Below are 22361 nucleotides of genomic sequence, written 5' to 3'. Positions count from 1 at the left end.
CCCTCCACCCCCGACCTGAGCGCGCAGCAGAGGAACCTGGACTTGGACTCCTCACCTCGGTCCCTGATACCTTGTTCTGCTTAGTTTCAGCCTGGTGGCTAAAAAGACTCGGCCTGCCTCAAGTCTGAACGGACTTCGAGAGCCCTGTTTGTGCTGTGACAGGTGCCCAATTCCTTGTTCAGTTCTGAAATCCAGAACGGACATGAAGCCCAGGTGGCCTCGAGCCTCCAGCCTGAGCTGAGCTGACAGGAGCTCATCTTTTCATTCCTAAGTTTTGTGCAGAACATGAATGTGTGCGACTCCACACCCCTGGGAGTGACGCCATATGGACCTTTCTGAAGTCGTGCCCGCTGAGTGGCATGGGCTTGGAAGAGGGTGGCGGGCCTGCCCTCCAGGAGGCTTGTGACGGCCAGGTCAAGGCCGAGCGCAGTTCTGTGAGGTTAGCCAGCTTTGCTGGGACAGAGCCTCGCGTCTTGCCCAGGGTCCTGAGTCGGCACTGAGCACACAGCCCCGAGGCGCAGGGAGAAGCTCCGCGTGGGTTCAGCACATGCACTGAAAGCACGGGACAGACACCATGGGGCGGCCAGGCCAGCGTGAGCCTGCGGTCTCCCTCGCCTGTCAGGAGCTGGCTGTACGGGAGCTGTTGTCTTAGCTGAGTTACTCATGAGACCGTCCTTGGAACATGTGCTTTATTATGTTACAAAAACAAAAATTCCCACCAAAACAGCTAAAAAAATAACACATTTCCCCAAGATGACATTACTCAAGAAAAGTCAATAAAATCATTGGAATACATCCATTAACACTGCTGGAAAAAGCATATTACATTAAAAACATGACTGGAGTGTTTTTTCAAACCTTAAAGCATTAAAGTGCTTTAAACGACTGTTAACCAAGAAGTGTGACCTGTTCTACGGGACAAGTTACAGTGTATCCCAGATCTGTGCATGTCACTTGTTGGGGACCTGGGCCACCAATCGGTAAGCCAGACCTGCACGAAATGATGGCTGCCGGCCACCCAGCCCTGGCGGGCAGAGTCGGGCCCCAGCCGAGGCCGGTAGTGGCACGGACTGCCTCAAGGGTTGGCTGGCTGCCCGCGTGGTGTGCAGCCGAGGCCGGGTGCTGTGGGCAGTGACCCGTGTCTGGCTCAGCAGGTGGGTCCTAAGGCCCGCCAAGAGCTGCTCTCCCGCCGCTGCACCCTGGGGACTTCACAGCGTAAAGCACGTGCATTTGTCCCTGTTCGAGTTTTGTAGGACGACAGCTTCAAACCTGGAGGATTGTTGCTTCTGTCCACTTGCATTTTCTCATCCTGACCAAGTTTCTGCTCGTTTATTATCACAATTTGTTTCCTACAATGGCCCTCCTCCCTCAGTGAAGGGATGCTGCTTTGTGTGTGTCTGCGGGGGCCCCTGGGCGGACCTCACCCTCCCGCTAATCCTTTCCAAGCACCAGTTGGGGGGCCACTGTGGCATTCCCTACCAGATGCGGCCATGGGGACGTGCCTAAGAAACAAAGCCACTTGAGACCCGGGAACTCAGCTGGGCTTATGGACCCCAGGCAGTTGGCTTGCCGTCTCCCCAGTAGCCCTGAGTCTGTAGCTGTGACTGCAACTTTCCAGCGTGGTGTGTGTTCTGGGGAGAAGGTAGACCCCCCCCCCCCAGGAGTGGAGCACCTCTGGTTAATTGGAAAAGCCTGGCGCCTGCTGGAATAAGCTGGTTCTGTTACTGCGCAGCTCTCAACTCTGGCTGCAGGTCGGAGCCTCCAGGGCGCTCTGACAACCCTGAAATGTGGTCCCGGGAGCGCACAGGGAGGGGTACGGTGTGTACACGTCCTAAACATAGGTACCTGCCCCCGTCAGCACAGAAGACTGAGGCTGGCGGTGTTTACGCTCACGGCTTCCCGTGATGAAGTCCTGGTCTGGAGACAACCCTGCTGGCGCGTTTGGGGCAGAGGCGGTTCTGCCTCTGTTCGCTCCAGTCATGAGAGCTCGGAGCTGCTAGAGGGCTCCCACCCCTGCGGCTGCCCCAGAGCCATTTTAATACCAGCAGCAGCACCGCCACCACCACCCTGTTCCCCACGCCACCTTTCTAGAGCCTGGACATCTGGACATCTAACAAAGAGACGGGCGTTTGGATGCCCAGACTTCCTTGAATGTGGAGAGGGCTACTTGTGTGAGATCTGCGCTACTCAAAACACACGGCCTGAAGCCCTTCCTAGCTTCCCAAACAGAAGTGTGGTTTATAGCACCACCAACAAACCCAAAGGGTAATCAGGCCTCCCTGGCCTGGGGGCCTCCCGTCCTTCTGTGGCGACATTAGCGAGAGGAGCGCCCAGACTTGGAATACCCGGCACGTAAGCAGGCAGACAGACCGGGAACCGGCCAGGTGGCCCGCGCCCCGGGCCGTGTCTCAGGTTGCACACTAGCCAAGTCACCCTCTGTCCCACCTGCTTAGAGCCAGGGGTCTGTTTCTCACCCACCGCCCAGAGAACTGTGTGCCAAGCCCACTGACTCCTGGGGGCGCCTCAGGAAGGACCAGCCCCTCCACGGCCCTCGGTGCTGTCTCGCGAGGACAGTGCAACCTCTCCCAGGAGAGCCCACCTTTGCGCCTGAGGAGTCCACCTTCTGCCCACTGCTCCCTCTGCCGGGAGGGGCTCTCCCCGTGACCCCTACCCCAACTGGCAAGGGGACAGAGGGGCTTTGTTCCCACTCCGCAGCCCAACGCGGTGCCCTCCCACAGCAGCCTCTCATGCTGGGCTCCGTCCTCCTCCAGCTGCCCAGCAACAAGTGATGGCCCCACCTGCTGTGCCCCTCAGCTCTTTGCCCAGCTTGTTGCCACAGACATGGGAAGCCCGCTATGTTGAACCCTGAAGGGAATGTTAAGAATGAGTTAAAAAAAAAAAAAAAAAGGAAAAGCTGACCCACCATGTAGAAAAGGATGTCTATCGTTTTATCAAATAGGGACAACTTCCAGGAGTCTGAGGAGCAGGCCTGCCATGTCTGTGCTGACAGGGTCACCGAGCGGTGACTGCGGCAGGTGGCCACTGGCCAGGAGCTTCCTCACCTCCCGGGAGGACCGTGTCCTCGGCAGTGCCCTCCCAGGCCTCCAAGTCCAGTGAAGGTCTGGTGTTGGTTTGAGGCAGGTATTGTAAGGCAGCTGCACTGCGGTTTGAACTAGCGGCCACGTGTGCGTGTGAGGGACAGACTGCCCCTCAAGACCCAGCCTTGGACAGAGACAGTCGGGAGCATTTACCTGAAATTAATGTGTTTTAGACACAATCACTGAGCCGCTCATTGCTGCCCAGATCCACGAGACTTCCAAGAATACTTTTTGGCAGTCCATCAGCAGAGAGCACGGTCTTTTTATTTCCAGGATCTCGTCTGGGAGCAGCAGGATCCTGCAGGAAGACGAGGCGGGGAGGAGCGAGGCCCGCTGGTTCCAACTGGACGGCCTCAGCACACCCTCAGCCCAGCTCCCGGAGTCCCCACCGGCCAGTCCCCCTGTCCTCGGGCGGTCGGGAGGCCGGCGAAGGCTGGACCTGGCCTTTTCTTGGGCACAGCCCGAGATCCTGCCTCCCAGCGCAGTTTTTGACAAAAAGGAAGAGAAAAAGCCAGGCTCCTGGGGCTCCAGGCCGCAGACGCCCAGGCTCGCTCTCCGCTGAGGCCCCGGCCGGGTGCGCCCTCCGGCCCCTCAGTTGGCCTCGGCCTCCGTGAACTCCTCCTTGATGGACTGTCTCCGCGACTTGCAGTCGGGAAGGTCGAAGCCGAAGTCCGCCCACTCGTCGGGCCCCGCGCCCCCCGCCCCGCCCGGGGCGCCGCGGTTGGGGATGGTGATGGTGTGACGCACGCGGAAGTGCACGGCCTCCATGACGCGCTGCCGCTGCAGCTCCCCCGAGCTGCCGATGGAGATGGTGGCGGCGTTGCTGCTGGAGCGAATCAGCTGCTGCGCCGCGCCGTAGTCGTGGTTCTGCTTCAGCTCCTGCAGGCCCCTCCAGATGGTCATCCGGTACTGGTCCGGGATCTTCAGCGCCCCGAGGTCCTGCAAGAGCAGCGCGCACATTAGAGGCGGAGCCGCGGGCCCTGCCCCCGTCCCCGCCCCTCCCACTGGGGACCTCCTCCTGGGGACCCACCCTGCTGATGCGGAGCGCCCCCAGGACCATGAGGGAGACGAGAGACCCCGTGACCCGAAGGCCACGTTCTGTCCTGGAACTTAACAGGGCGGCCAATGCCTAGAGGGAGGGCAGTGCTGGACCCACCCTGTGCAGACGGCCTGGACACACCCCGTTCTGGGGCCTCAACAGAGGTGGCGGCGGGAGAGCTGAGAAGTGACCTGTGAGAGCCAGTGCACTCTTGTGTGTAGGTGAGGTCACTGCTGGGTTGTCTGGGACCCCATCCACAGTCAGAGTGACAGATGGAGCCCCTCTACACCAGGCCCCGGAGGACCGCCTGCCTTCCAGCCTCCAGTCAGGGCTTCTCCTCTACCTGCCCCTTGGGACCAGAGCTGATCGCTGCAATCCTATCCCCCCAACACACACCAGGCACACGCATCATGCTGGTGAGGCCAGGGTTAGCACTGAGCGAGCCAGCTGCCATCCCAGCTGCCGGTCACCGGGACATTTGTAGATGCTGACATGGCCACCCTCGGAGCCAGTGGCCCCAGTTCCCTCTGAGAAAGCCGCATGTCTGGCCTGTGGCTCTGGGCCAGGGACCAGCCTGGATGGCTGGGGAGCAGGGCCTGCGGAGCGCTGCGGGGCCACTGAGCTGGAGCCCCTTCTGGGATCCATCCAGGCCCCAGCTGTGTCTCCGGGGCTTTCAGCCAGCCTTCCCTTGTCTGGCTGCGTGTGCGCAGCCCAGGGCAGCCCTCCAGCAGGTTCAGCCCTTCACAGGGTAGGAGAAGAGCTGTTGGCGGCATTCTGGTTTGACCCAAGGTCTGTGTGACACCAGGATGCTCCCAGCCCCACACGCTGCAAACCCAGGGCCCTCCGTGTTGCGTGTCCCACCTTTGGGCCTGTGTTTCTCCCTGTGTCAAGGGTACTGATCTAGACCAGCTCCAAGGCCCTTTGGCCTTTGCCTTTGGCAATTCTTTGTGCCTTGGAAACAGCCTGTCCCCCCAAATCAACGGCAGCCTGGCCACAAGGTGCCAGAGATCCAGGCATGAAAGAAGACACTCAGGTCCACATGGCTGGTCCAGCTGCTGGAGGCCCGGGGGTGCGTCCTGCCCAGCCCACCACCTGCACAGCTGGACTGGCCCAGACTCGACTGGATTTCAGCACGGAAGCCAGAGGTGAGGTTACAGAGTGGACTTGTGAAGAAGAGCTTCCCAAATTTCACAGATTCCCCCCCAAACTTCAAGAACAGCAAGCGGAGTGACCACCCCAGAAAGATGTGACAGGGCCCTGCACACTGGGTCTGCGGGTGTGGGGAGAGGGCTGGGGGATCGTTACCTCTATCGTTAGGTTCTGCAGATGATAAATGTTCTGTAACCCTTGGGAGGTGAAATACTCGACACAGTTTGGACACCCCAATCCTGTTAAAAAACTGCAAAGAGAATTCGCGAAATAAAACAGCGTTAACTTCTAAGGACCAGCTGTGGGGCCTGGCTAGGCAGGCACTGCCTCCTAAAGGGTGACTCCTGGCTACCCCTGCCCATGTGGCCACAGCGTCATGGACGTGTTTTCCCAGGGCACACACTCCAAGGAACCCCTGACTTTGGGGCTCCCCGCCCCCAGCACCTGTTGGATAACCCATCGAGATTTTCTCTGCCTCTGTCAGTTCTCCAGGTGGCAGAGCAGCCGAGACACAGGGACAGGTGGGACAGCGTGTAGACACTGCCTCAGGGAGTGTCTCAACTGGGAGCCACACTGGGGCCGAGGTTAGTGGGTTAGTGGCAGGGCCTGGCAGCAGCCCACTTACCTGACCAGGCTGGGGTCGGCGTGGTAGGGAGGAGGGGGGGTGCAGTGGGACCCCGAGACCACGGATTGGGAGCTGTGGCCCCCGCTCATCTCGCCATTGGCCGGCAGGGTATGGCCGTGGTTGTTGAGTATCCCGGGGCCTGGCAAGAGGCAGGTCGCACAGTCAGGCAAAGTGCAGCCCTCCCGAGGTCAGGTCCTGCCAGTGGGCCAGAGCTGCTGGAGGGAGGCAGCTGTCGAGAGTCCCATGTGTGGGTCCAGAGCTGGGCAGAATGTCTGGAGCCAGGCCCACCCTTTGGGCCTCCCCAACCCACCCTGGGCCCCCAGTGCCCAAGAGACTCACCCATGGGCCCCAGGTTGGGCCCGGCTGCCGAGCTGTGCGGGGGAGGCTGGCCCACCAGCTGGTTGACCGAGGGCAGCTTGTTGACACCGCCGTGTACTTTGTTCATGGGCGAGAGGACAGGCCCGTAGGACAGAGGCTGCAGGTGGCTCCTGCTCAGAAAGTGACAACTCGTGTTGGTAAGAGCACAGGTGGCTTCTTTCCCATCAGGTCACCTCCACGTAGTGCCCCTGCCACAGGGGGATGGAGACCCTGAGCTGAGATGACAGAGAGTGCCTCCCTCCTCGCTCAGCCCCCTGCCAGCGACATGGCCACTGGCCTGCTGTCAGCAGGACCCAGCTGGGCGTGGAGGGAGGTGGGGGCAGCTCACGCCCTCAGTACCGGTGGGTTGGCATCACTCTGACCACCCACTCCTTGCCCTCCACAGTAGACATTTAGGGGGAACCCTTGGTGGGATAGAGGAGCGTAGTGATGGCCGTGACCACTGAGTTTAAGGAAGGCTTCCCGTGAGGGGTCGCCCGCATGGCCTCGCTGCCTGGGCTGGAGGCCATGTTTTCAGGAGGGATGTCTGGTGCTGCTGGCACCGGTGCCACCCTGGCCCAGGTGGGAGGGGCTGCACTCACGGCCTCTGCAGGAGCTGCTGCTGCTGCTGCCGGTAGGACTCCAGCACCTGCTGTGGCACCAGCTCCATCAGCTCCAGACTCTCCTTGACTTTCATCAGGATCTCATAGTTCTCCCGGCCCCGCACCTGAGCACAGAGAGGCCGACCCTGTGCCCAGGTGCTTGTGGGGCTCCTCCCGGCCCCACACCCCCGGTGCCAGCCTTGGGGGTCCTGGGCTTGCAGCTCTGTGCGTTCTCCAGTACCCCACAGGCTGGGGGGCCGTGCTGCTTCCTTCCTCCTTCCCGGGAGCAGGTCCAGACAAACCACACTCATCCCTACCTGCCCCTGAGCCTTCACCCCGCCCCCCTGCCCCCCAGCACTCAGCACACTCCGGGTGCTAGGACAGGAATCCTTAACTCAAAAAATGGAACGCTCACATATGGAAGGCCAGGCCTAGCCAAGCCCATGGTGATTTTATCCACCAGCTGGAGTGGTCACACCACGTGACAGTCCTGCAAACTTGGGTGACAGTGATGCGGCCTGCCAGACTCCAAAACTGTGGGTTTCCTAATGCTCGTTCTCCACGCCCCACGGGGTCTCCATCACCCCGCATGCTGGACCCAAACCTGGAGCGCCACCATGTGGTCTCCATCATCCCCCATGCTGGGCCCAAACCTGGAGTGCCGCCATGGGGTCTCCATCATCGCATACTGTACCCACACTTGGAGTCCCCCCCCGGGGCTCCATCTCCCACATGCTGTGCCCATACGTGCAGCCATGTCATGCAGAGCTGCCCGCCTGGCAGACCCTGATCTTCCCTGTGGTCTGGCCCTGTCTGGTCTGGCTCTCTGGGACCTGGCTCTCCCTTGGTGGACCTGCCACCTGCAGAGCCCTGGGTCTCAGCTCTCAGGGTGACAGGCCACTTCTGCCCACCCCGAGTGCCCCCTGGGTCTCCTCTCTGGCTGCCCCAACCTAGACTCTGCAGACATGGGACACTCACGTGCATGTAGTACATGTCCTCGTCCCCATGCCGTCTCTTCTTCACGTTGGTGCCCACGGTGGGGATGGCTGTGGGGCTCTGCTTGAAGGCTGGAAGGCCAGGGAGGAAAGGCTTCGTGAGTGGCAGGGAGGAGGCGGGCCAACGCAGGTAAAGCCAAAAGGACACCCCCACATCGTGCCAGCCAACCTCGCCCAGGCGCCAGTAACCCACTTGGATGTACAAGCCCATGGCTGCCGCCCATGCTGGATAGAGCTGGACCCAGGGGTGGCCACGTGGGTGGGGCTGGCTCTGTGCCCTGGACACAGGCTCGCGGTGCGCCCTGCTGGCATTTCCCCCAAGTCCCCACGGCAGGGCTGGCTCCGTCCTGCAGGGCCGCCGGGCCCTGACCCTCAGGCTGCCCTGCTCACCGCGCTTGCTGGCGGCCCCGTGCTTGGCCGCACTCTCGTTCAGGACCTGCTGCTCCCGGTAATGGTCTTCATCGGCTTTGCGGTCTCGGCCGGGACAGGCACAGATGCGGCCCTCGAAGGAGCGGCGGCCCAGCACCTGTCCACTGTTGGGGGCACAGCCAGCACCGTGAGCTTCGGGTCCCCCCAGCCCTGCCTGGCCTCCCCGCCCACCTTGCCCTGTGATGGGCCAAGGGGTCAGGACTGAGTGCCCAGCTGCTCTGGGACCCCAGGTCCCTCCCAGCAGCCCCTGCAGCTAAGGGAGGTCCCACCCTCCCAGCAGCACCCCTGCAGGGTCCCTCCCCACACCCCTCCTTGCCCTTGGCCTGTCTCCACACCTGACCCCGGCAGCACAGGCCCAAGTCCCTGCTCCCCGTCCAACGAGCCACAGACTTACTCCCGGGTCTCCAGGGTGATGATGATGAGGATGGGCCGACGGTTCATGCCCCCGACACAGCTGCTATTGCACATGAAGTTGTACAGGATGGTGGTGAACTCCGTCCCCACCTACACGGGAGGTGGGCGAGGGCTGTGGTGTCGGCACGCAGGCCCCGCCTCACTAAGGTGGGGGCTCCTGGCCTTCGAAGCACCCACCCCTCAGATCTAGTCCTGGCTCAGCGTAGGCTTGGGGGGCTGGGCCCTGCCCTGTGGTCCTCTGTCATCCACTCACCCACCATCCCTCCCTCCATCCATCCATCCTTCATCCTCCATCCATCCATCATCCATCCTCCTTGCATCCTCCCTCCTTCCTTCCCTCCCTCCTCTATCCATCCATCATCCATCCCTCCACCCACCCATGCACCTGTCCATTCATGCAGAGCACTGACTGTCAAGTGCTATGCTGGCTTTGGGTACCAAGTGAACTCAGACGTGGCCTCTGCTTCTGGGCAGGACACAGTGCTATTGTCTGGTTGCCCTGACCACCTCCCCTGACACAGGCTGGAGGTCAAGTCCTGGAGGCTGGGTATGAGTGGGCATGTGCCAGGCCTCTGTGGGCATGGGTGTGTGTTTGCACATTGTGGGCTCTCCTGGGCAGAAGGGCGCACTGCACTGCTTTGGCAGAGGGAGGGATCAGAACTATCCAAGTGGACCCCCAAGCCTAGCACACACCCATTTCCCAGGGTGCTGAGACACGAACCAGGACCCTTGACCACATGGGACCACAAAAGGGACGGTTGTCATGGTTGCCCTGGGTCAGGATATAAAGCCAATTACTCGTTTAGGAAAACCTAGCTTGTCACAAAACCGTTGGCATGTGGCAGCCACCAGGGGGCAGCAGAGCCCTGCTTTCCTGGCCAGGCCTGGAACCGGGAGGATGGGTGGGCAGGGTGGTCACACCCAGCCTCGGACCCTGGCCCACTGACATAAGGGCTATTCTTAGGCCCAGGGGAGCCTGGGGGGTGAGGTATAGGGTTGGAGGCCTGGGGGACCAGGTACAGCTTTGGGGGTTTAGAGGGTGGTTTCAGAACCAGGTAGAGGAAAGGTGAGGGCTCACTGTCACCTACCCACCCTGGGGAGCATGGCTACAGGGCCCCGAGCTGGGACACACTGTCTACCTCCTATGCTGCTCTCCATCCCACCATCACCCCTCGGTCCCTCCACCCTCACTTCTCTCCGCTGTCAGCTTCTCACCCCAGCCAGGCCCCCACATCATCCCCAGAGTGGCACTGTCAGAATTTCTGCTGCCTTCAGGTCCAGGTCAGACTCCTCAGGGCCTCTCGCCCCTGCCCATGTCCTGCAGCCCACCCTGCACTGCCAGCCTTCAGCCCTTACCTCCAGGCCCTAGCTGTACCATGCCTCGGAGCGTGGGTCTCCCCTTCTTCTCTCCCCGTCCCCTTGCCCTCCCTCTTCCTCGCTCAGGCTCTAGCCCTCCAGGCCTCGGCCCCTCCAACCTCGAGCCCCATGTGGGGAATGGACAGGCAGGAAAAGGGGACCAATGAGGGCTGAGCTCAGAGGTGGTCGGGCCCACCCCTCACTACAGATGGGGAGCCAGTGCCTCGAGTGGGCCCAAGGGAAGGTCGAGGCAGGGGTGGGACCTCGAGGGTGACGAAGGGGCTCCATGGCATGGACTTAACTTGGGGATAAGGGACCAACAAGTGTGCTGGCCGAGGTCACACGACGGTGTCTGCCTGGGAGGCCCACCTGGCCCAGCCTACCTGCGGGGGCTCGTAGGGCACCATGACGCTCTGCCTGCCGGTGACGGGGTCGTCCACATACTGCGAAAGGCTGTTGCCCTCCACGCGGATGAGGTGACTGGCGGGGGCAGACTGTCCTGCGGGAGGGACGCTGCTTCAGCCCGGGCCGCCTCCCGGGGCCAGGTGTGTAATGCACGCGGGATCACAAGGCCCGGCCCCTGGGCCTGGCACATGGGACTCCTGCTGGCAGCCTTGGTGCCCTCAGAGCGCTTGGCCCAGCAGCCGTGCTGTGCCCTGCTGGGGGCACCTGCACCCGAGGACCCAGGTGCTGCTGGGAGGAAATGGGGGGAGGAGCTGGGCCCACACTGTCAGCCCCTCCCACCAGCACCTGCTGTTTCCCAGACCACGCAGCACAGGGGCTGGGGGGGCCTCACCTTCGTTGAAATCCCGCCCAAGCTCATGGTTGGGGCAGCGCTTCACGACCTCAGTCACGTGCTCCGCTTTCTTGTAGACTGGCATGGCACGGATGGCAGTGCCCGGGGGCGGCGGGGTAGACACCTTGATCTGGATGGGGCACGTCTTGGCGATTTGGCAGTACAGCTTCTTCAATAGGGGGGAGTACTGGAGGGGAGGGGGCTGGGATGAGGCCGCCGTCCCAGCTCCACCCCCTCGCTGGGCTGTGCCCCCTTGGGGGACACCTGGCTGTCCACTGCAGTTAGGACTCCCTTCCCCCATCTCTGATGGAGGGCCCTTGCAGCAGCCGGCGGGCTGGTTTGGGCGCAATGAGAGCAGCTGCTCTGGTGCCCGCTGCAGCCAGGCCTGGGTGCTTTCTGTGTGGGTCTCACCAGCTACACAGGTTGGTACCATGATGTTCATTTTTGGGACAAGGGGAGTAAAAGCCGAGAAAGCGGGAGGGTGCTCCTGGAGAGGGGCGCTGGGAGCCAGAGCCACCCAAGTCCAGCCTGGCTTTTCCCACAGTGAGCCGAAAGCCCCTAGACTGCAGGAGTGTGAAGGAGGGGTTGCAACGCGGTCTCAGATTTTAAGAGCCCAGAGTTAGGCTTTTCTGACACGTGTGCAGAGGAAATGTATTATTTGCTGATGGGCCAAGTACCTGTATGCCCTTGAGCTTCAGGAAGGAGGTCCTGGAACACAGAGTGGGAGGGGCTAATCGCCATGGCTTGGTTTTGGCCACTGGTGGTGTGTGGGGGGGGTGGACTCTGACCATGAAGGCCCAGGACCCCCAGCTCAGGGGCCTGCCCCACGGAGGGTCGGTGATGCCCTTCCTGCCCCGGCAGACAGTCCCTAGGGATCTAGGTCACCTTGAGGACCCAGGCTGGCTGCCGTGAATTCAGAAGGGACGCGGTTGGTGCTGACAGGGTACCCAGCTCACTTCCAAGTTGGCTGCCCCCAGCGATTGGCGGGTCCTGCGGACTAATCTAAGGCTCCTCATGCCCCTTTCCCCAGGAAAAGGGGGGGAGCATGCCAGGTCTGAGATGCAGCTTGTGCCCCCACAAGTCCCCAGGGACTCAGTTAGCCCAGCCACAAGGCCCCAGAGAGCCAGATCACACGTCACCCTGGTACTGCTGGGGAAACAAGCCAGAGACAAGGAGCTGCTGGCAGAACCAGGAAGGAGCTGGTTCCAGCCCACCTTTGCCAAGGAAGCTGGGGGCCTGGCACCCTGACCTTGACACGTAAGGCCCCCACTGGCTACCAGTGCTGTCTCTCTGGCCATCAAGGGACGCGGTGGGCCCTCAGGGCCTCATACCCTCTCAAGTCCAAGTACAGGAAAAGCAAGGGAGGGGCAGACATGGGGAGATGGAGCTGACCCTGAGCCCAGGAGCCAGGGGCCCTATGCAGTGTGAGCCACCCCTCCCTGCCTGAAACCCAGCCTGAAATCATGACCTTTCCCTGGACTGGGGCTCTAGGGGGCATGGTGACAAGTGTGCTGAGTGTCCCATCCTCCGGGGACAGGGACCCTGCTCAGCTTTCCCTCAGCACTGCTGCAGGATAAGTCCCCTCGTTCTCCGTTCACGGATGGGAATTGGGTGCACATGGGCTTGCCCCTCCCAGGTGCCCTATCCCCTGGGTCCCTGGAGCCCAGGGCAGCGCACCACCCTGTGTCTGGGAAGGTGTCCAGGGAGTGCAGTGACCTGGGCTGGGGAGGGGCATGCAGCGCACCCTCAGAGAGGCTGTGGGTGGGGAGGGGCAGGGAATGCATGGGCCCCACTCTCCTGGCTGACCACTCCCAGGACCCGTTAGTTCTCTGACCTCGTGCTACCCATGACCTGGGATGGGTCATTAGCCACAGCAAGCCTGGGCCCAGGTGGGCTAGGGCGGGTGGGCGAGAAGTGACCCGTCTGTGGCTGGCCACCTTCCCGGGCAGCCCCAACACTGCTTGGTAGGGAGGGCCAAGGGAGGGAGGCCGCTTTGGCTCATCAGCCAGTTCCTGCAGGGATGGAGCTGGGTTCCAGATGCAGCTGAGCCACAGGTGCCTGCGGCAGCCTCCCTGCAGCTCCCTGGTAGCCCCGAGTCCGAACAGTGGGGGTGCTGCTTCACAGCTTTTGCAGCCCCACTGGTGACGTCCCCAGGAGCCTAGGTCTCCCTTTGCCGCCAGCAGCAGCAGCGGCTCCCGCAGACCGCGGGGGATGGGACTCAGGGCAGCTGTCAGCTGAGCCCAGGCCGGGAAGGTGCACGAGCCCAGGCAGCGTGGGGGGCCCAGCGGGGCTTGTAGTGCTCCCCGCCCGAGGTCCCGGAAAACGTAGGAGGAGCAGCTCCAGTGGCGACAGGCCGGGGGCCGCCGTGGTCGCCCCGCCCCGGGGAGGAGCCGTCGGGAGCTGTCCCTGGTACCAGGCGGCCGGCCGGCGGCCCGCCCATCCCCGAGCTGGGCTGGCTGGAAGCGCAGAGCCGCGCGGGGTGGGCAAGTCCTCACCCGGGCAAGCAGCGAACCGGGAGCGGGTTCAGGCCCCAGGGTGGAGGCAGGAGGGCACCCTCCCTCCCTCTGCGTCCTCAGTGAGGCCTGGTCCCACTCCCCACAGTGGGTCTCAGCCTGGTGCTGCCCCAGCTGTCTGCTCTGGTGGCCCTCGGGCACACACACCTGCCAGCCCCCACCCACGCAAGGCCAAGTAGGTGGTGACACAGGTGACTGGGGGAGGAAGGGAGCCTGGGATGGCCAAACCTGGGTGACCTGTAAGAGAAAGGGCCCTGAGGGACAGGCCAGAGCCCACCCCCGCCTCCGCTGCGTCCCCTCCTCCCAGAGCTCCTAGCCTCTGGGTTCCCTGCTGAGGAACCCGGGCAGGGAGGAGGACTCCTGGGTCCTCGGCTGTTCTGTTGAAAAGGTCACGTGGAGATACTTCCTCTCTCCCCACCCCCCTCCCACCTCTCCTTCCCTAGAACCGCTAGATGGATGTGTTTCAACAGATTCTGAGCTGATAAAATCTTATTTATCTGCGGCTGTTGACACAGAGCCGTCTAGACTTGCCTGCTCCGGGATGCGTGTATTCTTTCGTGCTTACAGGAAATGGTTTGCCCAAATGCTGGGGTATGCCCATCCCTGCCCTCCCCCACCAGCTTCTCTCCTTGGACACCCCCCCCCCCCCCAGTCCATGATGGCCCTGCCTGGCTGGGAGCCCCGGGCCGGCAGGGCTGGAGGGAGGGACGCTGGGCGAGCCGGTGGTGGGCTCGGTTGCTGTGGCTGTTAATTTCCTCGCGCCCCCTCCCCAGCAGCTGGGTGCCCGGCATGGGCAGGTTTGGGCAGGAGGAGAGTGGAGAGGTGATAATAACTTGTCTGTCATTTTCCAGGGACGTGTAGCATCTTGCAAACCGCAAATACCGTTAACCAGCTTGGGCGACTCTGTTACAACAGATTCTGGAAGACAGGGCTGCAGTGGGGGCTTTTATTTTCTAAATGATATTTTTTAGAGCCCACTTTTATCAGCTTTCCATGCCTGCGTGCCTGTGTGTGTATGCGTGTTCAGAGCTATGTTTCTCTCCTCTCTTGGGTTAAGATCCCTCAGAGGGCCCCTGAGCCAGAGCCCCGCGTCCTAGGAGCTCTGTGGCTGCTCCACAGAACCCTTGGCAAGAGGGCAGAGGCTCTGTGGATTCAGAGACACAGGGAGCCCAGGTCACCAGCCCCCAATGTCAGTCCCCTCAGGTAAGGGACCCTCCTTCCTCCTTCCTGGTCAGCAGGGGCCTCCCGAGGTGACATAAACCACCGTACAATCTGCTCCAGACCCTCAGGGGGCCTCCTGCCCTTCACTGCACAGTCTTACTGCCACTCTCGTGTCTTCACTCAGGGGAGAGCTGCTGGGAGCACCGGGTGGGTTCTGGCAGATGTAAAGGGGGCCTCCAGCCCGGGGAGGAGGTGGGGGAGCCTGTGACAATCACCCTGCCTGCTTCAGAGCCCCACAGTCAAAGGGCAGTGAGGGTCTACGCACAAGGAAAGCTGGGCAACTCCCCAACATGCCCACAGGCCTGGTCGCTGGAGGCTGCAGGGAGCACCTGGATGCCATGGGGCCAGTGCCTGGCCTGGCAGACATGCTGGATTAAAGAGACTGCCGAGATTCTCCAGGAACTCCTGGCTGGGGGCAGGCACGGATGCATCTGCTGACCTGCCATGCCAGCTGATGGCCGGGGTTCCCCTCACCTGGAGCCCAGGGAAGATGAACAGGAGGTGGAAACACGCTTTGAGGGTACCAGGGGCCCCTGACCACTGTCCGCGGTTGCCCCAAAGGTTATGGACAAGAAGCTGCCCATTCTGGGGAGGTGGGTCAGGGGCTGGAGAGGCCACCGCTCGGGAGCCGGGAAGCCTTCCTCGAGACGTCCTCCTGCCAGACCCCACGCTGGTGAGCGGGAGCCCCCAGGACCCTCGTGGCCTGGAAGCACCATGGGCCCGGGGCCTGCTCATCATACGTGTGGTTACAGGCTGGCAGAGGATGCCGCCGGTGGCTCCGTCCTGGGCTAAGATCTGGGTGGGGGATGTGGGCAGCAGGTATGCGCTGAGCTGACCCAGGAGACAGGCAGTGGGCACCAGGTCTATGGTGCAGAGTGAAGGCCCAGTGTGCCAGCAGGTCACGAGCTGAGGCGCACACGAAAGGCTGGGCAGCGGGAGACGGCCAGGCCCAGAGGGGAGGAGAGGGGCCGGTGGGGCCTGGAAGATGGGAGGCTACGCTGGGTCTGGGCCTCCATCCGGCCCTTACTCTGTAACCCAGGGACATCTTCTGGCCACCCATTTCCCCCCCCCCCCCGGGACCCTGAAGAGGCCGGAGGGGTGAGCAGATAGATGTGTTCTGGGTCCTTGGGGGCAGGGCTGGGCTTTCAGGAAGCTCGCCCGCCAGCAGCCACCCCTCCCACTCCCACTCCCAGGGTGGCCGTCGTGCCAGCTCAGCCTCAGCCTGGTCCAAGTACAGGCTCCTCTGCCCATGAGCTTGGTTTCTGACTTTCCAGCTGGAGACCCCACAGAGGTCTCCCAAGGAGGCGGGTGTCCCTGCCTGCAGTGGTCACCCCTGGCTGGCTGATTGAGAAGCACTCTGGCGAGGACCCACCCAGCACGGGACGGTGACCAGCCCAGCTCTGCCCATTGCTGGGTGGACCCTCTTGCCTGCTGGGAGAAGGAGCCCCCACTACCCTCACCCCCACCTCACTTGTATCTTCTGAGCTGGCCTGGCCTTGTCAGCTATGGTGATTGCAAGGTTCAGCTCACGCGGGCAGGGTGCTGGGGTCAGCGGCACCTTCCGCTCGCAGGACCATCCCGGGAGCCCCTAACCGCGCACACCATTCTGGACATGGCCGTGGGTCTGGTGCGGGCAGGCCCCACTGGGCCAGCTCCTTCCCCGCGCGTACTGCAGCTTCCAGGATGGCCTGGAGCTGCAGCAGCTGCCCGTGGCTGTGGGAGGCAGAGGAGGGAGGCCAGCCTATGGCCCCAGCTGTGGCAGATGCTCAGGGTGTCCTCTCTGGAGGGCTGTCCCATCGGCTCCAGTGGGAGCCCTGTGTGTGGGGCCCTCCTGTCTCTGACCTTCCTGTCACCGAGGCTGCAGGGAAGTTCCCAGTTCAGGGCCACAGTTGAAGACACCCTGTGACCGGGAAGCAGGGAGTGCTACCTCTTTGCTCTAAATCTGCTCCACTCCCGGCCAGCAGGACAGGAGCCCATGGTCTCTAGTGGGCTTGGGGACGTGGGGGTGGCCATTGTTCAGCTTTTAATTCTAGTTGGATGGAATTGAGGTTCTCCCTGAACCTTGGAAATGTTCAGTGAAGCACTGAGGCAGAGTTTGGGCTTCTAACCATCTGACCCCTGTGGACCAAGTGGCTGCTAAGCCTGGTCTCGAGGGGCCATGCGCGCCCCGCCCTTCGCTGACAGGCGACCTTGAGCAGGGACCTGCCCTCCATGACCCTTGGTTTCCTCATCCGCAAAGAGGAGCGAACACAAGAGCCTACAACACGCCCGCGGGTGCTTAAGGTGGAGCCTGCAGCATGGGGGCCCTGCCACCTCACTGTCGGGGTGACTGATCACACACCAGGGTCCACGGGCCTATCCCCATGTTGGAAACAATTCCAGAAAATGGATGATTCCTCGTCAAACCTGGATTGTTTTGTGCCCCTTGCCCCCAGCCCCAAACCTGTGGGACTGACTGCCGTCTCCCAAGGGCTCTCCCGTGTGTCCCTGCAAGGACCAGGGGCTGTGAAGGGGGGCTGCCCACCAGGGACTCAGGGCTGGGCCCTCCCCGGCCCCACTCAGGGCTCCAAGACCAAGTTCTGTGACCTCCAGGTCCAGGGGCTCTCCCAGCGGTTGGAGAGGGCAGAGAGAGAAGTTGAGCCCCAGGTCAGGCCACACGTTGGGGCGCTGACCCCAGCCAGGCCAGGCCAGCAGGGTGCTCCCCCCACCCACCCACCCCGCCCAGCAGAACTGCACACAATGCCAGCGACTGCGGTGATCTCTCTGAGTGTTCTTGTTCCCCCTAATGATCCGCGTTTCATCTCCACAATAAACACTGTTAGGACGCTTCCCTCGGCTTAAACACGCATAATTGCTCCTGGTGCCAGTAAAAGGTATTAATTCCACTTATGCATTCCATAAACTTTTAGGATAACGCAATTGATACCACGGTCGTGTTGGGACACCTCTGCTATTATTTTCCTGCCTGCAAACCTCTGAGGGGCTGGAAAGTTTTCTCCCGGATCCATTAGCGTTGACTCAGCCACCTTCCACCCGAGGAACCCATGTGGCCTGTGTGTTTCCCGCCTGCCTTCCTTCCATATGTGTCTCCTGGGTGGGAGGGTGGCACTGGCCCCCAGGATGGACACACACAGCCCCCTGCCTGGTCTGGGGGCAGCTGGAGGTCATTCGGGGGCTGCAGCCAGGCTGTCTGGCTGTCGGCAGGTCCCAAGGGACCAGCTGTGCTTTGGCACTGTGCACAAGCTCACCGTTCCACCCGCCCCAGGCTGCCTGCCCTGCAAGCTGTTGGCAGGGCCACTCAGCCCCCAGAGGTGCCCCCGAGGCTGAGCCAGGACTCTTTCCAGCTTGACCTTGGAGCCCCTTCCCAAACTTCCTAAATGCAGGCACTGCCCTCGTCCCTGGCAAGGCCCAACCTGGGAGCTGGAAGTGGCTGTGCTGGGCTGGACAGCGTCCAGACACCCTTCTCACTGTGCCGCTCCAACTCTCTGCTCCTTGGGACTCCTGTCACCCGTGTCCCCATCACTGCCAACCTGTGGGGGCCGCCAGACCCAGAGGCCAGGCTGAGCGCTGCTAAGGGCCCTGCCCCTGCTCTGACCCCCCAGCATCCGGGGGGGAGGTGTGGGACAGGGCCAGAGTCGCTTGGCTCCACCGGCCACCGACCAAGAAACATCAGTGCCCAAGGGTACACTGCTTTCATGGTGTCTGCCCCCCCAAAGCCCAGATGGGCCCTGAAACGGACAGGCCTCGGCCAGCACCGCTCACAAGCAGCCAGCAGTGGGGGGACGCTCCACCCCTCCCTCTGGGCAGCACCCCCCTGGCCAAACTCCCACCTCACCCTGTCCGTGGCCCTGGTCCCTGGTTTGTAGCCTCCTGGAGGAGGACACAAATCCCTTCTCCGGCTGCTCAGTGACCTGAGATCCACTTCCTCTTGGCCTTCTGGGGGGGATGTCAGAACCCTGGGCAGCGACCAGGAGAGGCCTGCACGTGTGCATGTGGGTCTGTGTGCGTTTGTGCACACGTGTGTGCTGTGTCTGCCTGTGAGCTGAGGGCTCCAGGCCCCCCAGTGCCCAAGGAGCATAATGCGAGGTGTGACATCGAGGAAAGCTGGTCAGAGCAGGTGAACCGCATGGCAGGGGCAGAGGCCAAAGACCCCATAAATAGCTGCGGTCTGTCCCTTGGGGCTGGGGACAGTTTGTCCTGAGCAGGAAGAGGAGTGAAGGCAGCAGTCAATCTGGAATTGTACTTGAGAAAAATAAGAGTAATCTATCAGTTACCAGTGGCTGGCGTGGCGGGGGCCGCACACCACGTGGCAAGGAGGCCTGTCCACAAGTCTGGGCAGCGCCCGTGGTAAGACCCCCAGAGCTGTGAGTCTGTGAGCCCGCCCACCCCTCCCTGGGAAGGGAGAGGAGCCTGTGGGGGGTCTGCTCCCAGAGAGCCAGAGGTGCCAAAAATCTCATTATCAATGTTTGTCCCACCTCTACCCCCTGCGCTGATAAGGGCTGGGAGGGGCGCCGTGGGCCCTCGGGGCAGCACCCGCCCCTCAGCTCAGCTCCCAGAGTGGAGAGCCTTGGGCTACTGTTCCAGCAAGGGGAGGTGTGGGGGCCAGAGCTTGGAGGCAGAGCCACAGGTACAGCTGAGCCTTTCCCTGCCCCCTGATAGCCTGGCCAGGGCTGCCTCCATCCTGGCAAATGACCCCTATGGGGCCACTTAGGGCCAGGGCAACTGTGACCAAGCCATGAGCCCCTACAGCCTCGTGGCCGCTCCCCTGGCGGCTGTGGTGAAGGGGCCCCCGGACGGGGAAGCAGCCAGCAGAGCAGCAGCTCCCATTCCTCCCAGACCGCTCAGACCAGCCGAGGCTCTCCAAGACCCCCCAGACCCTGCAGAGACCCCATCAGCATCCTCAAGCAGCAGAGAGGAAAGGAGCCGGGACCCCTGCAGTGCCTGCCAGGCCCTGATGACAGAGTTCGGTGCCGAAGGGACCAGGACCCTTCCCCTTACAGGGAGAGAAGGGGCTCAGGGAACGAGTCTGAGCGTGGAACAGGAGCAGTGGTGAATCTCTTGTCGCCACACATGCACAAGTGTGGCGGTGCCTCGGGGGCCTCCTGACCTGGCTTCTGGCCCCCCAGCCAGACTTCAAAGCTGAGGTGTGGGGACCAGGACCCCACAGGCAACAGAGACTGAAGAGGACCCTCTGGCAGGTCCAGGAGGGCCGGCTTCCTGGTGCCCCAGCACCACCCTGCCCGTCCGCCCAGGAAATAACAGCAAAGACAAGTCAAGTGGCTGGCGGCTCCCACTGTGCTAAGCGTAGGCACCACCTCCTCTAAGCCGTCAGCAGTCAGCAACGAAGGGAGCGCTGGAGCAGTAATTTCCACGGGAGGAAACGGGCCCTGACGGGGCCATAGTGGTCGCTGCCCCTCTCAGCCAATGGAGACCCTGGAGTCGGCTGAGCCCACAGCCCAGGCAAGGACCAGAAACAGCCACAGGGGACCATGGCGTGGACCCCAGACCTGGGGCTGGCCCGTGCAGAGTCTGACCCAGGCTACCTGTGGCTCCACCCCACCTCCGGCCCCCCAGAAGCAGGGAAAACCACAGCCTCAGCCAGCGGGGCAGTGGGGACTGGGGCACCCCAGTCTTAAAGTGGTAGAGCCTTGGGGTCACCTGCTCTCTTCTCCCATGGGAGTGGGGACACAGCCACCCCACAGGGACCAGAGTCCCTTTCCAGGTGGGGACTAGCACCAGGTGGGGAGCTGCTGTTACCCGGGGGAGTTGGGGCTGCCCTGTGGGACTGCCAGATGTGCACGGGCTGGGGGCCAGGGCAGGGCTCACGCTCCCCCTTCTGGGGGTGGGCAGGAGAGCCCGGGGGCCTTTGGAACCAATGCCCTGCATGCCCCACCCTTGGAGGCGAGCCTGAGCTCTGTCGGGGTCTCAGCATCCTTGCAGCCTTTACCCTGCTAGCGGCTGTGGCTGGCATCCCCTTTCTCTCCCAACTGCAAAACGGACAGTGCCGCCCTGTGGTTAGGGACTGAGAGCTGGGAGCCCAGCCCCCTGCTTCCCATTGCCAGCACTCCCACTTAGCATCCGCACGAGCACTCCGAGCAAGCCACTTTCCCTCCCCGTGACTCAGTTTCCTTGGCCGTACAATGGGACAATAATAGATTCTATGTCGTGGGTTGCTGGGCAGTGTCGAGTTAATACAGACTGACAGCACTTAGCACACGGCCCAGCTCTCGGAGGTCACAGGCGCACAGGATGCGAGCCAAGCTGGCATGATTCCGGGGGCCGGACCTGCGGGCCGCAGCGCTGTGGCTCTCCCGACCTCCTTGCCTCACGCCCATGCATGCAGATGACAACCCAGAGACTGTGTGTGGGACAAGCCCACATCCGCCAACCACCGGACACTCTGCCGACCATACACTGCCTGGAGGAGGCAGCCTCCGTGGACCGGCCTCAGCACCTCCCGCCTCCTGCGCGAGCAGGACAGGATTCAAAGCAGAGCCCCAACCTGAGCACAGAGACATCAGAGAACAGTCAGGATGAGGACGGCCAGCCTCCGCCCCATGGACCTCGCTGGGAGCCACGTCCATCCCCTCTGCGGCCCTGCGGGAGGCTGGCCGGCTCTGGCCACACGGCCGAGGGGTGAACACGCCCAGACTGCCCAGCCCGAGACCGCCTCCTGCCTGACGCTCCTCCTGGTGGGGCGGCACCGGCCAGGCGGGAACCCTGTGCGGACAGCTGGACAGCGGGCGTGCGTGGCCCTCTCTCCTGCCCAGGACGTGCCTCCACCCCTACCCTGCGTCCTACAGATGCCCGCTGAGAGCGGGGGCACAACTCACCGTCCAGGTGGCCGACTTGGCTGTGCTGGACTGCTGGAAGGTGACGTCGAAGTGGTGGGGGCCGGGGTAGTCGGTGTTGGAGGGGATGACGGGCGCCGGCGACATGGTGTCGAAGGTGGAGCTCGGCTGTGCATACGGAGAGTGGGTGGGCACGCTGGCCGTGTGCTCCGGGGTGTAGGGGCTGGCCGAGGCCGCCCGGCTGCCCATCTGGTCCATGGTACTGCTCAGCAAATTGAACTGGGACTGGCGGGAAGTGGGAGGAGGGAGGGGGAGACACACAGTCAGGCTGGAGAGTGGAAGCCAGGCCCGTCCCGTCAGGGAGGTGTCCTGTTACAGGAGCCTTAAAGGGCCAGCGGCTCCGTCATCCCAAATATTTCCTTGGTCCCCCCCTCCCTGACAGGTCACTACTTGTGTGGGGATAAACTGACATATTCACCTCGCCCTCCCCCCTCCATCAGCCTCCCTGGTGCCAGGGTTTCTGGGGCTCCACTGAGCACACCTGGGAGGAGCTGCCTGTGGGGTGGCCCCCAGCCCAGGACACCTCTCACACTCCAGCTGCACTCTCCAGGGGTGCGCTGGCCGACATACTCGCCTCCAGTCCCCATTACAGCGAGAAGTGCGGAGACCCCAGCCCCCAGGAGCCAGGGCAGAGGGCATCCCCACATGCTGTGAACACTCCCAGGGGCTGGTGCAGGGGATGCCTGAGAGGCCCTGGGGACCCAATCTGGCCACTAGATCCGGCCATGTAGATGGTCAGGCTGGGGAGGGGGCTGAAGGTCGGGCGGAGCCCAAAGCCACTTTCCAAGGGCCTCTGTAAGGTGGGCTTTCTCATCTTAATCAGAATGGCCCCACAGCCCAGTTTCTCCTGCTGGCAGAGTTCTACATGGTCTACACCCTCTGCCCATCGCGGGCATTGGAGCCCAGCCCCTCCCCC

The 22361-nt window shown here is 62.5% G+C and overlaps 1 protein-coding gene across 3 annotated transcripts in view; it reads right to left on the bottom strand.

Annotated features, from left to right (window-relative positions):
* Positions 1-672: 672 nt before the first annotated feature.
* Positions 673-22361, bottom strand: part of TP73 (tumor protein p73) — a 51814-nt gene continuing 30125 nt past the window's right edge. For all 3 annotated transcript variants that reach the window (XM_074334219.2, XM_074334220.2, XM_074334221.2), the window contains 11 exons: positions 21428-21670; positions 10861-11047; positions 10448-10563; positions 8689-8798; positions 8256-8398; positions 7849-7937; positions 6871-6995; positions 6251-6399; positions 5912-6050; positions 5443-5536; positions 673-4037 (listed from right to left, as the gene is read on the bottom strand). In XM_074334219.2, coding sequence (XP_074190320.2) covers positions 3690-4037; positions 5443-5536; positions 5912-6050; positions 6251-6399; positions 6871-6995; positions 7849-7937; positions 8256-8398; positions 8689-8798; positions 10448-10563; positions 10861-11047; positions 21428-21670 — 1743 coding nt within the window. In that variant the 3' untranslated portion in view covers positions 673-3689. The remainder of the gene's footprint in view (positions 4038-5442; positions 5537-5911; positions 6051-6250; positions 6400-6870; positions 6996-7848; positions 7938-8255; positions 8399-8688; positions 8799-10447; positions 10564-10860; positions 11048-21427; positions 21671-22361) is intronic.

Source organism: Rhinolophus sinicus, chromosome 14 (assembly GCF_057876585.1).
Source record: "Rhinolophus sinicus isolate RSI-liver-muscle chromosome 14, RSI-T2T, whole genome shotgun sequence".
Lineage (NCBI taxonomy): Eukaryota > Metazoa > Chordata > Mammalia > Chiroptera > Rhinolophidae > Rhinolophus > Rhinolophus sinicus.
Note: the sequence above shows the minus strand (reverse complement) of the source record. Positions and strands in the feature narration are given on the sequence as shown.